At 46.4% G+C, this 15,000-nt stretch overlaps 1 protein-coding gene across 1 annotated transcript in view; it reads left to right on the top strand.

Annotated features, from left to right (window-relative positions):
* Window positions 1-15,000, top strand: part of LOC124016921 (voltage-dependent T-type calcium channel subunit alpha-1H-like) — a gene marked incomplete at both ends in the record, with an annotated part of 126,258 nt that overhangs the window by 51,293 nt on the left and 59,965 nt on the right. The window contains 4 exon segments of the mRNA XM_046332254.1: window positions 3,431-3,582; window positions 10,578-10,763; window positions 12,706-12,823; window positions 13,793-13,948. Coding sequence (XP_046188210.1) covers window positions 3,431-3,582; window positions 10,578-10,763; window positions 12,706-12,823; window positions 13,793-13,948 — 612 coding nt within the window.

The raw sequence follows: 15,000 nt of genomic DNA, 5'->3' as shown, positions 1-15,000 counted from the left end.
TCATCACAATGACCCAATAGAATTACGAATAGTCTAGAACCCAAATCCTCGTCACCAACTGACCCTATAGAATTACAACCAGTCTAGAACCCAAATCCTCATCACAATGACCCAATAGATTTACAACTAGTCTAGAACCCAAATCCTCATCACACTACACGAAACACTGTATACTGTCCCCTACTGGCCACACTACAGTACTACTATAACCCAGACACCGCATACTGTCCCCTACTGGCCACACTACAGTACTACTATAACCCAGACACAGCATACTGTCCCCTACTGGCCACACTACAGTACTACTATAACCCAGACACAGCATACTGTCCCCTACTGTCCCCTACTGGCCACACTACAGTACTACTATAACCCAGACACAGTATACTGTCCCCTACTGTCCCCTACTGTCCCCTACTGGCCACACTACAGTACTACTATAACCCAGACACAGCATACTGTCTCCTACTGGCCACACTACAGTACTACTATAACCCAGACACAGCATACTGTCCCCTACTGGCCACACTACAGTACTACTATAACCCAGACACAGTATACTGTCCCCTACTGTCCCCTACTGTCCCCTACTGGCCACACTACAGTACTACTATAACCCAGACACAGCATACTGTCCCCTACTGGCCACACTACAGTACTACTATAACCCAGACACAGCATACTGTCCCCTACTGGCCACACTACAGTACTACTATAACCCAGACACCGCATACTGTCCCCTACTGGCCACACTACAGTACTACTATAACCCAGACACAGTATACTGTCCCCTACTGTCCCCTACTGTCCCCTACTGGCCACACTACAGTACTACTATAACCCAGACACAGCATACTGTCCCCTACTGGCCACACTACAGTACTACTATAACCCAGACACAGTATACTGTCCCCTACTGTCCCCTACTGGCCACACTACAGTACTACTATAACCCAGACACAGTATACTGTCCCCTACTGTCCCCTACTGTCCCCTACTGGCCACACTACAGTACTACTATAACCCAGACACAGCATACTGTCCCCTACTGGCCACACTACAGTACTACTATAACCCAGACACAGCATACTGTCCCCTACTGGCCACACTACAGTACTACTATAACCCAGACACAGTATACTGTCCCCTACTGTCCCGTACTGTCCCCTACTGGCCACACTACAGTACTACTATAACCCAGACACAGTATACTGTCCCCTACTGTCCACACTACAGTACTACTATAATCCAGACACAGCATACTGTCCCCTACTGTCCCCTACTGTCCCCACTACAGTACTACTATAACCCAGACACAGTATACTGTCCCCTACTGTCCCCTACTGTCCCCTACTGGCCACACTACAGTACTACTATAATCCAGACACAGCATACTGTCCCCTACTGTCCCCTACTGGCCACACTACAGTACTACTATAACCCAGACACAGCATACTGTCCCCTACTGTCCCCTACTGGCCACACTACAGTACTACTATAATCCAGACACAGCATACTGTCCCCTACTGTCCCCTACTGGCCACACTACAGTACTACTATAACCCAGACACAGCATACTGTCCCCTACTGTTCCCTACTGTCCCCTACTGTCCACACTACAGTACTACTATAACCCAGACACAGCATACTGTCCCCTACTGTCCCCTACTGTTCCCTACTGTCCCCTACTGTCCACACTACAGTACTACTATAACCCAGACACCGCATACTGTCCCCTACTGTCCACACTACAGTACTACTATAACCCAGACACAGCATACTGTCCCCTACTGTCCCCTACTGTCCACACTGCAGTCCTACTGTAACCCAGACACAGCATACTGTCCCCTACTGTTCCCAACTGTCCCCTTCTGTCCACACTACAGTACTACTACAACCCAGACACAGCATACTGTCCCCTACTGGCCCCTACTGGCCACACTACAGTACTACTATAACCCAGACACAGCATACTGTCCCCTACTGTCCCCTACTGCCCCCTACTGTCCCCTACTGGCCACACTACAGTACTACTATAACCCAGACACAGTATACTGTCCCCTACTGTCCACACTACAGTACTACTATAACCCAGACACAGTATACTGTCCCCTTCTGTCCACACTACAGTACTACTACAACCCAGACACGCTCATACTGTCCCCTACTGTCCCCTACTGTTCCCAACTGTCCCCTACTGTCCACACTACAGTACTACTATAACCCAGACACAGCATACTGTCCCCTACTGGCCCCTACTGTCCACACTACAGTACTACTATAACCCAGACACAGCATACTGTCCCCTACTGTCCCCTACTGCCCCCTACTGTCCCCTACTGGCCACACTACAGTACTACTATAACCCAGACACAGTATACTGTCCCCTACTGTCCTCTACTATCCTCTACTGTCCCCTACTGTCCACACTACAGTACTACTATAACCCAGACACAGTATACTGTCCCCTACTGGCCACACTACTTCCTTCATTCTCCCTCTCTCTCTCTCTCTCTCTCTCTCTGACACCCTAGAGATCAGTACTGTGTTCCCCTATCTAGTGTTCACCAGTCTCTTCTCTCTCTCTCTCTCTCTCTCTCTCTCTCTCTCTCTCTCTCTCTCTGACACCCTAGAGATCAGTAATCTAGTGTTCACCAGTCTCTTCTCTCTCTCTCTCTCTCTCTCTCTCTCTCTCTCTCTCTCTCTCTCTGTCCTCTCTCTCTCTCTCTCTCTCTCCCTCTCTCTCTCTCTCTCTCTCTCTCTCTCTCTCTCTCTCTCTCTCTCTCTCTCTCTCTCTCTCTCTGTCTCTCTCTCTCTCTCTCTCTCTCTCTCTCTCTCTCTCTCTCTCTCTCTCTCTCTCTCTCTCTCTCTCTCTCTCTCTCTCTCTCTCTCTCTCTCTCTCTCTCTCTCTCTCTCTCTCTCTCTCTCTCTCTCTCTGTCTCTCTCTCTCCTCTCTCTCTCTCTCTCTCTCTCTCTCTCTCTCTCTCTCTCTCTCTCTCTCTCTCTCTCTCTCTCTCTCTCTCTCTCTCCTCTCTCTCTCTCTCTCTCTCTCTCTCCCTCTCTCCATCTCTCTCTCTCTCTCTCTCTCTCTCTCTCTCTGTCTCTCTCTCTCTCTCTCTCTCTCTCTCTCTCTCTCTCTCTCTCTCTCTGTCTCTCTCTCTCTCTCTCTCTCTCTCTCTCTCTCTCTCCCTCTGTCTCTCTCTCTCTCTCTCTCTCTCTCTCTGTCTCTCTCTCTCCCTCTCTCTCTCTCTCTCTCTCTCTCTCTCTCTCTCTCTCTCTCTCTCTCTCTCTCTCTCTCTCTCTCTCTCTCCTCTCTCTCTCTCTCTCTCTCTCTCTCTCTCTCTCTCTCTCTCTCTCTCTCTCTCTCTCTCTCTCTCTCTCTCTCTCTCTCTCTCTCTCTCTCTCTCTCTCTCTCTCCCTCCCCCCCTAGCCCCAGGAGCTGACGGACATCCTAGAGATCAGTAATCTAGTGTTCACCAGTCTCTTCAGTCTGGAGATGCTGCTGAAGCTGCTGGCCTTCGGACTCTTCGGCTATATCAAGAACCCGTACAACGGCTTTGACAGCGTCATCGTCATCATCAGGTTTGTGTCTGTGTTTCCATTCAATATTTTAATGTATCAAACCTTTTCCAAGAGTTAATGTTATAATGCTGTACCTTGCTGCTCAATGCTAAGCTAGCTATAACTTTCTGCCTGATTCTAAGCTTGCTGTACCTTGCTGCTCAATGCTAAGCTAGCTATAACTTTCTGCCTGATTCTAAGCTTGCTGTACCTTGCTGCTCAATGCTAAGCTAGCTATAACTTTCTGCCTGATTCTAAGTTTGCTGTACCTTGCTGCTCAATGCTAAGCTAGCTATAACTTTCTGCCTGATTCTAAGCTTGCTGTACCTTGCTGCTCAATGCTAAGCTAGCTATAACTTTCTGCCTGATTCTAAGCTTGCTGTACCTTGCTGCTCAATGCTAAGCTAGCTATAACTTTCTGCCTGATTCTAAGCTAGCTATAACTTTCCGTTCGATTGCTAAGCTAGCTATAACATTCTGTTCGATTGCTAAGCTAGCTATAACTTTCCGTGCGATTGCTAAGCTAGCTATAACATTCTGTTCGATTGCTAAGCTAGCTATAACTTTCCGTGCGATTGCTAAGCTAGCTATAACTTTCAGTTCGATTGCTAAGCTAGCTATAACATTCTGTTCGATTGCTAAGCTAGCTATAACTTTCCGTTCGATTGCTAAGCTAGCTATAACATTCCGTTCGATTACTAAGCTAGCTATAACTTTCCGTTCGATTGCTAAGCTAGCTATAACTTTCCGTTCGATTACTAAGCTAGCTATAACTTTCCGTTCGATTGCTAAGCTAGCTATAACTTTCCGTTCGATTGCTAAGCTAGCTATAACTCGCTGCTCGATGCTAAGCTAGCTATAACTTTCCATTCGATTGCTAAGCTAGCTATAACTTTCCGTTCGATTGCTAAGCTAGCTATAACTTTCCGTGCGATTGCTAAGCTAGCTATAACTTTCCGTTCGATTGCTAAGATAGCTATAACTTTCCGTTCGATTGCTAAGCTAGCTATAACTCGCTGCTCGATGCCATACGGAAAAATTATATATTGATTTACCGTTCAAAAAGACTTATTTTCCACCGTAATTTGCAAATAAGTTCATTAAAAATCCTACAATGTGATTTTCTGGATTTCTTTTCTCATTTTGTCTGTCGTAGTTGAAGTGTACCTATGATGAAAATTACAGGCCTCTCTCATCTTTTTAAGTGGGAGAACTTGCACAATTGGTGGCTGACTAAATACTTTTTTGCCCCACTGTATATGTAATTATTGGCGAAGATTCACGTCATATTTTTCGTTATACTGTTTTCTATATACTGTAGGTGACATGATTCTCACTAGTGTTGAGTGATGAGCTGTTAAAAGTGGTGTATGTCTTATTTAGTTAAAGAGCATATTGAAGTTAGAAGCAATAGGATTTGAATCAAAAGCCTACAACTTGTTTAGCCCCGTTACACACTGCTCTGAGACGAGGATGGAGACTGGTCCGTTTCACACTGCTCTGAGACGAGGATGGAGACTGGTCCGTTTCACACTGCTCTGAGACGAGCATGGAGACCGGTCCGTTTCACACTGCTCTGAGACGAGCATGGAGACTGGTCCGTTACACACTGCTCTGAGACCAGCATGGAGACTGGTCCGTTACACACTGCTCTGAGACCAGCATGGAGACTGGTCCGTTTCACACTGCTCTGAGACGAGCATGGAGACTGGTCCGTTTCACACTGCTCTGAGACGAGCATGGAGACTGGTCCGTTACACACTGCTCTGAGACGAGCCGTTTCACACTGGAGACCAGCCTGTTTCACACTGCTCTGAGACCAGCATGGAGACTGGTCCACTGCTCTGAGACAGCATGGAGACTGGTCCGTTTCACACTGCTCTGAGACCAGCATGGAGACTGGTCCGTTTCACACTGCTCTGAGACCAGCATGGAGACTGATCCGTTACACACTGCTCTGAGACGAGGATGGAGACTGGTCCGTTTCACACTGCTCTGAGACCAGCATGGAGACTGGTCCGTTACACACTGCTCTGAGACCAGCATGGAGACTGGTCCGTTTCACACTGCTCTGAGACCAGCATGGAGACTGGTCCGTTTCACACTGCTCTGAGACGAGCATGGAGACTGGTCCGTTTCACACTGCTCTGAGACCAGCATGGAGACTGGTCCGTTTCACACTGCTCTGAGACCAGCATGGAGACTGGTCCGTTACACACTGCTCTGAGACCAGCATGGAGACTGGTCCGTTTCACACTGCTCTGAGACCAGCATGGAGACTGGTCCGTTACACACTGCTCTGAGACCAGCATGGAGACTGGTCCGTTTCACACTGCTCTGAGACCAGCATGGAGACTGGTCCGTTTCACACTGCTCTGAGACCAGCATGGAGACTGGTCCGTTTCACACTGCTCTGAGACCAGCATGGAGACTGGTCCGTTTCACACTGCTCTGAGACCAGCATGGAGACTGGTCCGTTTCACACTGCTCTGAGACCAGCATGGAGACTGGTCCGTTTCACACTGCTCTGAGACCAGCATGGAGACTGGTCCGTTACACACTGCTCTGAGACCAGCATGGAGACTGGTCCGTTTCACACTGCTCTGAGACGAGCATGGAGACTGGTCCGTTACACACTGCTCTGAGACGAACATGGAGACTGGTCCGTTACACACGGCAGCACAAGAACTGTTCGTCGGGAGCTTCATGAAATGGGTTTCCGTGGCCAAGCAGCCGCACACAAGCCTAAGATCACCATTCACAATGCCAAGCGTTGGCTGGAGTGGTGTAAAGCTCGCCACCATTGGACTCTGGAGCAGTTGAAACGCCTTCTCTGGAGTCATGAATCACTCTTCACAATCTGGCAGTCTGATGGACAAATCTGGGTTTGGCAGATACCAGGGGAACGCTACCTGCCCCAATGCATCGTGCCAACTGTAAAGTTTGGTGGATGATGAATAATGGTCTGGGGCTGTTTTTTCATGGTTCGGTCAAGGCACCGGACAATGACATTCTAGACGATTCTGTGTTTGCAACAGTTTGGGGAAGGCCCTTTCCTGTTTCAGCATGACAAATTATACAAACAAAAACATACACTCAACAAAAATATGATTTTACTGAGTCAGTCAATTGAAATAAATTCATTAGGCCATATTCTGTGGATGTCACATGACTGGGAATACAGATATGCATCTGTTGGTCACAGATAACATTTATAAAAAGGTAGTGGATCAGAAAAGCAGCCAGTATCTGGTGGGACCATTTGCCTCATGCAGCACATCTCCTTCACAAAGAGTTGATCAGGCTGTTGATTGTGGAATGTTGTCTCACTCCTCTTCAATGGCTGTGCGAAGTTTCTGGAAATGGTCAAGAAATGGAAATCGCTGTCGTACAAGCCGATCCGGAGCATCCTAAACATGCTCAATGGGGTGACATGTCTGATGAGTATGCAGGCCGTGAAAGAACTGGGACATTTTCAGCTTGCAGGAATTGTATACAGATCCTTGCGACACGGGGCTGTGTTCGTCGGGAGCTTCATGAAATGGGTTTCCGTGGCCAAGCAGCCGCACACAAGCCTAAGATCACCATTCACAATGGCTGTGCATTATCATGCTGAAACAGGTGGTGATGACGGCAGATGAACGACAATCAAACAACAAACCTCAGGATCCTCATCACCGTATATCTGTGCATTCAAATTACCAATGATAAAATGGAATAGTGTTCGTTGTCCACAGCTTAGGCCTCTGCCCATACCGTAGCCACCACCGACAACCATGGGGCACTGTGTTCATAACGTTGACATCAGCAAACCTCTTGGCCAAACAACGCCATACTCAGACAGTTCTTCCATGTCTGCCATCTGCCCAGTACAGTTGAAACCGGGATTAATCCGTGAAGAACACATTTCTCCAGCGTGCCAGTGGCCAACCTAAGGTGAGCATTGGCCCACTGAAGTCGGTTACAACTCTGAACTGCAGTCAGGTCAAGACTCTGGTGAGGATGGTTTCTGACCGTTTGTGCAGAAAACTCTTTGCTTGTGTAAAACTCACAATTTCATCAGCTGTTCTGAGTGGCTGGTCTCAAACGATCCCGCAGGTGAAGAAGCAACAGGTCCTGGGGCTGGCGTGGTCACACGTAGTCTGTGGACATTCTGACAAAATTTCTAAAATTATGTTGGAGGCAACTAATGGTAGAGAAAATGAAATTCCCTGGCAACAGCTCTGGTGGACATTCCTGCAGTCAGCAGCATGCCAATTGCAGTCTCCTTCAAAACTTGAGACATGTGTGGCATTGTGTTGTGTGACAAAACGGAACATTTTCCCCCTTTTATTGTCCCCCAGCACAAGGTGCACCTGTGTAATGATCATGCCGTTTCATAATTTTCTTGATATTCCACACCTGTCAGGTGGATGGATTATATTGGCAAAGGAGAAATGCTCACTAACAGGGAAGTAAAGAAATATAATATTTTTATATCATATTTTTGTGCATTATTTTAGCTCATTAAACATGGGACCAACACTTCACATGTTGCCTTTATATTGTTCTTCAGTAGACATTTCTTGGGTCTGTCCAGATGAGGATCCATTGTCTGGGGTCTGTCCAGCTGAGGCTCCATTGTCTTGGGGTCTGTCCAGCCGAGGCTCCATTGTCTGGGGGTCTGTCTAGCTGAGGCTCCATTGCCTGGGGTCTGTCCAGCTGAGACTCCATTGCCTGGGGTCTGTCCAGCTGAGGCTCCATTGTCTGGGGGTATGTCCAGCTGGGGCTCCATTGTCTGGGGGTCTGTCCAGCTGAGGCTCCATTGTCTGGGGTCTGTCCAGCTGAGGCTCCATTGTCTGGGGGTCTGATCGACTGAGGCTCCATTGTCTTGGGGTCTGATTGGCTGACGCTCCATTGTCTTGGGGTCTAATTGGCTGAGGCTCCATTGCCTGGGGTCTGATTGGCAGAGGCTCCATTGTCTTGGGGTCTGATCGACTGAGGCTCCATTGCCTGGGGTCTGCCTAGCTGAGGGTCCAGACCAGAGGGACTTGCAGGAGGGAACCCACCCTCACTAAAGCTACATAATTTAGCTAGCTAGCCAGTTCTATCAGAGACACCCAACCCTCACTAAAGCTACATAATTTAGCTAGCTAGCCAGTTCTATCAGAGACATCCAACCTTCACAAAAGCTACATAATTTAGCTAGCTAGCCAGTTCTATCAGAGACACCCAACCCTCACTAAAGCTACATAATTTAGCTAGCTAGCCAGTTCTATCAGAGACATCCAACCTTCACAAAAGCTACATAATTTAGCTAGCTAGCCAGTTCTATCAGAGACACCCAACCCTCACTAAAGCTACATAATTTAGCTAGCTAGCCAGTTCTATCAGAGACACCCAACCCTCACTAAAGCTACATAATTTAGCTAGCTAGCCAGTTCTATCAGAGACACCCAACCCTCACTAAAGCTACATAATTTAGCTAGCTAGCCAGTTCTATCAGAGACACCCAACCCTCACTAAAGCTACATAATTTAGCTAGCTAGCCAGTTCTATCAGAGACACCCCCCTCACTAAAGCTACATAATTTAGCTAGCTAGCCAGTTCTATCAGAGACACCCAACCCTCACTAAAGCTACATAATTTAGCTAGCTAGCCAGTTCTATCAGAGACACCCAACCCTCACTAAAGCTACATAATTTAGCTAGCTAGCCAGTTCTATCAGAGACACCCAACCCTCACTAAAGCTACATAATTTAGCTAGCTAGCCAGTTCTATCAGAGACACCCAACCCTCACTAAAGCTACATAATTTAGCTAGCTAGCCAGTTCTATCAGAGACACCCAACCCTCACTAAAGCTACATAATTTAGCTAGCTAGCCAGTTCTATCAGAGACACCCAACCCTCACTAAAGCTACATAATTTAGCTAGCTAGCCAGTTCTATCAGCGACACCCAACCCTCACTAAAGCTACATAATTTAGCTAGCTAGCCAGTTCTATCAGCGACACCCAACCTTCACAAAAGCTAGCTGATTTATATGTCAATAGCTGCAGTGTGTATTTTCAACTGCAACAGTGATCCAACATTTGCAAAACACCACTTTAGAAACCTCATGCTAAGGGGTCAGAGGTCAACGGAGACTCGACATTACATTGCACCACTTTAGAAACCTCATGCTAAGGGGTCAGAGGTTAACGGAGACTCAACGTTACAAAACATCACTATAGGAAAGCCAATGCTAAGATATCAGAGGTCAACAGAGACTCAACATTATCATCGGGTAGAGAAGGCTGTCAGTGGTGATTTGTGTATTTTACATGAATGTTTTACAAGTATATGTACATAAATAAAATATATCTATATATTTGATAAATACATTTTCCCTTTATATTTAAATATCTTTATATTTTCTTGAAATATATTCCAAAATATAATTTTTCCATAGGGAAGCTATCAATAACTTGCTCAATGCTAAGCTATCTATAAATTGTTGCTCAACGCTAAGCTATCTATAACTTCTTGCTCAATGCTAAGCTATCTATAAATTGTTGCTCAACGCTAAGCCATCTATAACTTGTTGCTCAATGCTAAGCTATCTATAACTTGTTGCTAAATGCTAAGCTATCTATAACTTCTTGCTCAACGCTAAGCTATCTATAACTTGTTGCTAAATGCTAAGCTATCTTTAACTTGTTGCTCAATGCTAAGCTATCTATAACTTCTTGCTCAATGCTAAGCTATCATTAACTTGTTGCTCAATACTAAGCTATCTATAACTTGTTGCTAAATGCTAAGCTATCTTTAACTTCTTGCTCAATGCTAAGCTATCTATAAATTGTTGCTCAATGCCAAGCTATCTATAACTTGTTGCTCGATGCTAAGCTATCTATAACTTCTTGCTCATTGCTAAGCTATCTATAACTTGTTGCTCGATGCTAAGCTATCTATAACTTGCTGCTCAATGCTAGGCTATCTATAACTTGTTGCTAAATGCTAAGCTAGCTGAAACGTTGTATGTGTTTCTCTCAAAGTGTATGGGAGATCGTTGGGCAGGCGGACGGCGGTCTGTCAGTCCTGCGTACGTTCCGTCTGCTGCGGGTCCTAAAGCTGGTCAGGTTCCTGCCCGCCCTGCGCAGACAGCTGGTGGTTCTGATGAAGACTATGGACAACGTAGCCACCTTCTGCATGCTGCTCATGCTCTTCATCTTCATATTCAGGTATGTAGAGACCTTCTGACATCGTCTTCATAGTCAGGTCTTAGATGACATCATCTTCATAGTCAGGTTTGTTGTCAGGTCTTAGATGACATCATCTTCATAGTCAGGTAATAGATGACATCATCTTCATAGTCAGGTTTGTTGTCAGGTCTTAGATGACATCATCTTCATAGTCAGGTTTGTTGTCAGGTCTTAGATGACATCATCTTCATAGTCAGGTTTGTTGTCAGGTCTTAGATGACATCATCTTCATAGTCAGGTAATAGATGACATCATCTTCATAGTCAGGTTTGTTGTCAGGTCTTAGATGACATCATCTTCATAGTCAGGTAATAGATGACATCATCTTCATAGTCAGGTTTGTTGTCAGGTCTTAGATGACATCATCTTCATAGTCAGGTTTGTTGTCAGGTCTTAGATGACATCATCTTCATAGTCAGGTCTGTTGTCAGGTAATAGATGACATCATCTTCATAGTCAGGTTTGTTGTCAAGTCTTAGATGACATCATCTTCATAGTCAGGTAATAGATGACATCATAGTCAGGTAATAGATGACATCATAGTCAGGTAATAGATGACATCATAGTCAGGTAATAGATGACATCATAGTCAGGTAACAGATGACATCATAGTCAGGTAATAGATGACATCATAGTCAGGTATTAGATGACATCATAGTCAGGTAATAGATGACATCATAGTCAGGTAATAGATGACATCATAGTCAGGTATTAGATGACATCATAGTCAGGTATTAGATGACATCATAGTCAGGTAATAGATGACATCATAGTCAGGTAATAGATGACAACATAGTCAGGTAATAGATGACATCATAGTCAGGTAATAGATGACATCATAGTCAGGTAATAGATGACATCATAGTCAGGTAATAGATGACATCATAGTCAGGTAATAGATGACATCATAGTCAGGTAATAGATGACATCATAGTCAGGTAATAGATGACATCATAGTCAGGTATTAGATGACATCATAGTCAGGTAATAGATGACATCATAGTCAGGTATTAGATGACATCATAGTCAGGTAATAGATGACATCATAGTCAGGTAATAGATGACATCATAGTCAGGTATTAGATGACATCATAGTCAGGTAATAGATGACATCATAGTCAGGTAATAGATGACATCATAGTCAGGTAATAGATGACATCATAGTCAGGTAATAGATGACATCATAGTCAGGTAATAGATGACATCATAGTCAGGTAATAGATGACATCATAGTCAGGTATTAGATGACATCATAGTCAGGTATTAGATGACATCATAGTCAGGTAATAGATGGCATCATAGTCAGGTTTTAGATGACATCATAGTCAGGTAATAGATGACATCATAGTCAGGTAATAGATGACATCATAGTCAGGTAATAGATGACATCATAGTCAGGTAATAGATGACATCATAGTCAGGTATTAGATGACATCATAGTCAGGTAATAGATGACATCATAGTCAGGTAATAGATGACATCATAGTCAGGTAATAGATGACATCATAGTCAGGTATTAGATGACATCATAGTCAGGTATTAGATGACATCATAGTCAGGTATTAGATGACATCATAGTCAGGTATTAGATGACATCATAGTCAGGTATTAGATGACATCATAGTCAGGTATTAGATGACATCATAGTCAGGTAATAGATGACATCATAGTCAGGTAATAGATGACATCATAGTCAGGTTTTAGATGACATCATAGTCAGGTATTAGATGACATCATAGTCAGGTTTTTCATCTTTCTTTTTGAAGTTACTGAGTGTATAATGTGTGTGTGTGTGTGTGTGTGTGTGTGTGTGTGTGTGTGTGTGTGTGTGTGTGTGTGTGTGTGTGTGTGTGTGTGTGTGTGTGTGTGTGTGTGTGTGTGTGTGTGTGTGTGTGTGCCTCTGTGTGTGTGTGTGTTGCAGTATCCTAGGCATGCATCTGTTTGGCTGTAAGTTTGGTCTGAAGCTGGACAGTGGAGACACGCTACCTGACAGGAAGAACTTTGACTCGCTGCTCTGGGCTATCGTCACTGTGTTCCAGGTACACACACACACACCCACACACACCACTGTTTCACACACACACATTCACACACACACACACACTCTCCCCGCACAATACACGCATTCTGACTGGCTGGCTGACTGACACACCCAATAATGCACTCAGAGCATAATTAGGCCGATACCCTCTCTCCTCTCTATCATCCCTCTCATCCCTCTCTCCTCTGTTTCATCTCTCTCATTCTCTCTCTCTCCTCTCTCTCCTCTCTCTCTCCCGTCAATAGATTCTGACTCAGGAGGACTGGAATCTGGTCCTGTATTACTGCATGGCCTCCACCTCTCCTCTCTCCTCTCTCATCCCTCTCTCTCCTCTCTCTCCTCTCTCTCTGTCTATAGAATCTGACTCAGGAGGACTGGAATCTGGTCCTATATTACTGCATGGCCTCCACCTCTCGTCTCTCCTCTCTCATCCCTCTCTCTCCTCTCTCTCCTCTCTCTCTGTCTATAGAATCTGACTCAGGAGGACTGGAATCTGGTCCTGTATAACTGCATGGCCTCCACCTCTCCTCTCTCCTCTCTCATCCCTCTCTCTCCTCTCTCTCCTCTCTCTCTGTCTATAGATTCTGACTCAGGAGGACTGGAATCTGGTCCTGTATTGCTGCGTGGCCTCCACCTCTCCTCTCTCCTCTCTCCTCTCTCTCCTCTCTCATCCCTCTCTCCTCTCTCTCTCCTCTCTCTCCTCTCTCTCTGTCTATAGATTCTGACTCAGGAGGACTGGAATCTGGTCCTGTATAACTGCATGGCCTCCACCTCTCCTCTCTCCTCTCTCATCCCTCTCTCTCTCATCTCTCATCCCTCTCTCTCCTCTCTCCTCTCTCCTCTCTCTCCTCTCTCCTCTCTCATCCCTCTCTCTCCTCTCTCTCCTCTCTCTCTCCTCTCTCCTCTCTCATCCCTCTCTCCTCTCTCATCCCTCTCTCTCCTCTCTCTCCTCTCTCTCTGTCTATAGATCCTGACTCAGGAGGACTGGAATCTGGTCCTGTATAACGGTATGGCCTCCACCTCTCCTCTCGCTGCTCTCTACTTTGTGGCTCTGATGACCTTTGGGAACTACGTCCTCTTCAACCTGCTGGTGGCCATCTTGGTGGAGGGCTTTCAGGCGGAGGTAAGTGTTCTACTGGGTTCAACTAGTTTCTACAGGATTCTATGGGGTTTTACAGGCCAGGGTATCTGGTTGGACATTATTTGTAGAGTCCCTTCATCCATCCATCTCTCTCTCCACCCCTCCCTTCATCCATCCATCTCTCTCTCCACCCCTCCCTTCATCCATCCATCTCTCTCTCCACCCCTCCCTTCATCCATCCATCTCTCTCTCCACCCCTCCCTTCATCCATCCATCTCTCTCTCCACCTCTCCCTTTATCCATCCATCTCTCTCTCCACCCCCCCTTCATCCATCCATCTCTCTCTCCACCCCTCCCTTCATCCATCCATCTCTCTCTCCACCCCTCCCTTTCATCCATCCATCTCTCTCTCCACCCCTCCCTTCATCCATCCATCTCTCTCTCCACCCCTCCCTTCATCCATCCATCTCTCTCTCCACCCCTCCCTTTATCCATCCATCTCTCCCTCCACCCCCCGTTCATCCATCCATTCCTCTCTCCACCCCCTCCATCCATCCATCTCTCCCTCCACCCCTCCCTTCATCCATCCATCTCTCTCTCCACCCCCCCTTCATCCATCCATCTCTCTCTCCACCCCCTTCATCCATCCATCTCTCCCTCCACCCTCCCTTCATCCATCCATCTCTCTCTCCAACCCCTTCATCCATCCATCTCTCCCTCCACCCTCCCTTCATCCATCCATTCCTCTCTCCACCCCCCTTCATCCATCCATCTCTCTCTCCACTCCCCTTCATCCATCCATCTCTCCTCCACCCCTCCCTTCATCCATCCATCTCTCTCTCCACCCCCTTCATCCATCCATCTCTCTCTCCACCCCTCCCTTCATCCATCCATCTCTCTCTCCACCCCCCTTCATCCATCCATCTCTCTCTCCACCCCCTTCATCCATCCATCTCTCTCTCACCCCTCCCTTCATCCATCCATCTCTCTCTCCACCCCTCCCTTCATCCATCCATCTCTCTCTCCACCCCTCCCTCCATCCATCCATCTCTCTCTCCACCCCTCCCTTCATCCATCCATCCATCTCTCTCCAC

Source organism: Oncorhynchus gorbuscha, unplaced genomic scaffold (assembly GCF_021184085.1).
Source record: "Oncorhynchus gorbuscha isolate QuinsamMale2020 ecotype Even-year unplaced genomic scaffold, OgorEven_v1.0 Un_scaffold_1190, whole genome shotgun sequence".
NCBI lineage: Eukaryota > Metazoa > Chordata > Actinopteri > Salmoniformes > Salmonidae > Oncorhynchus > Oncorhynchus gorbuscha.
The sequence above is the reverse complement of the archived record's forward strand: the minus strand, read 5'-3'. Positions and strand labels throughout refer to the sequence as shown.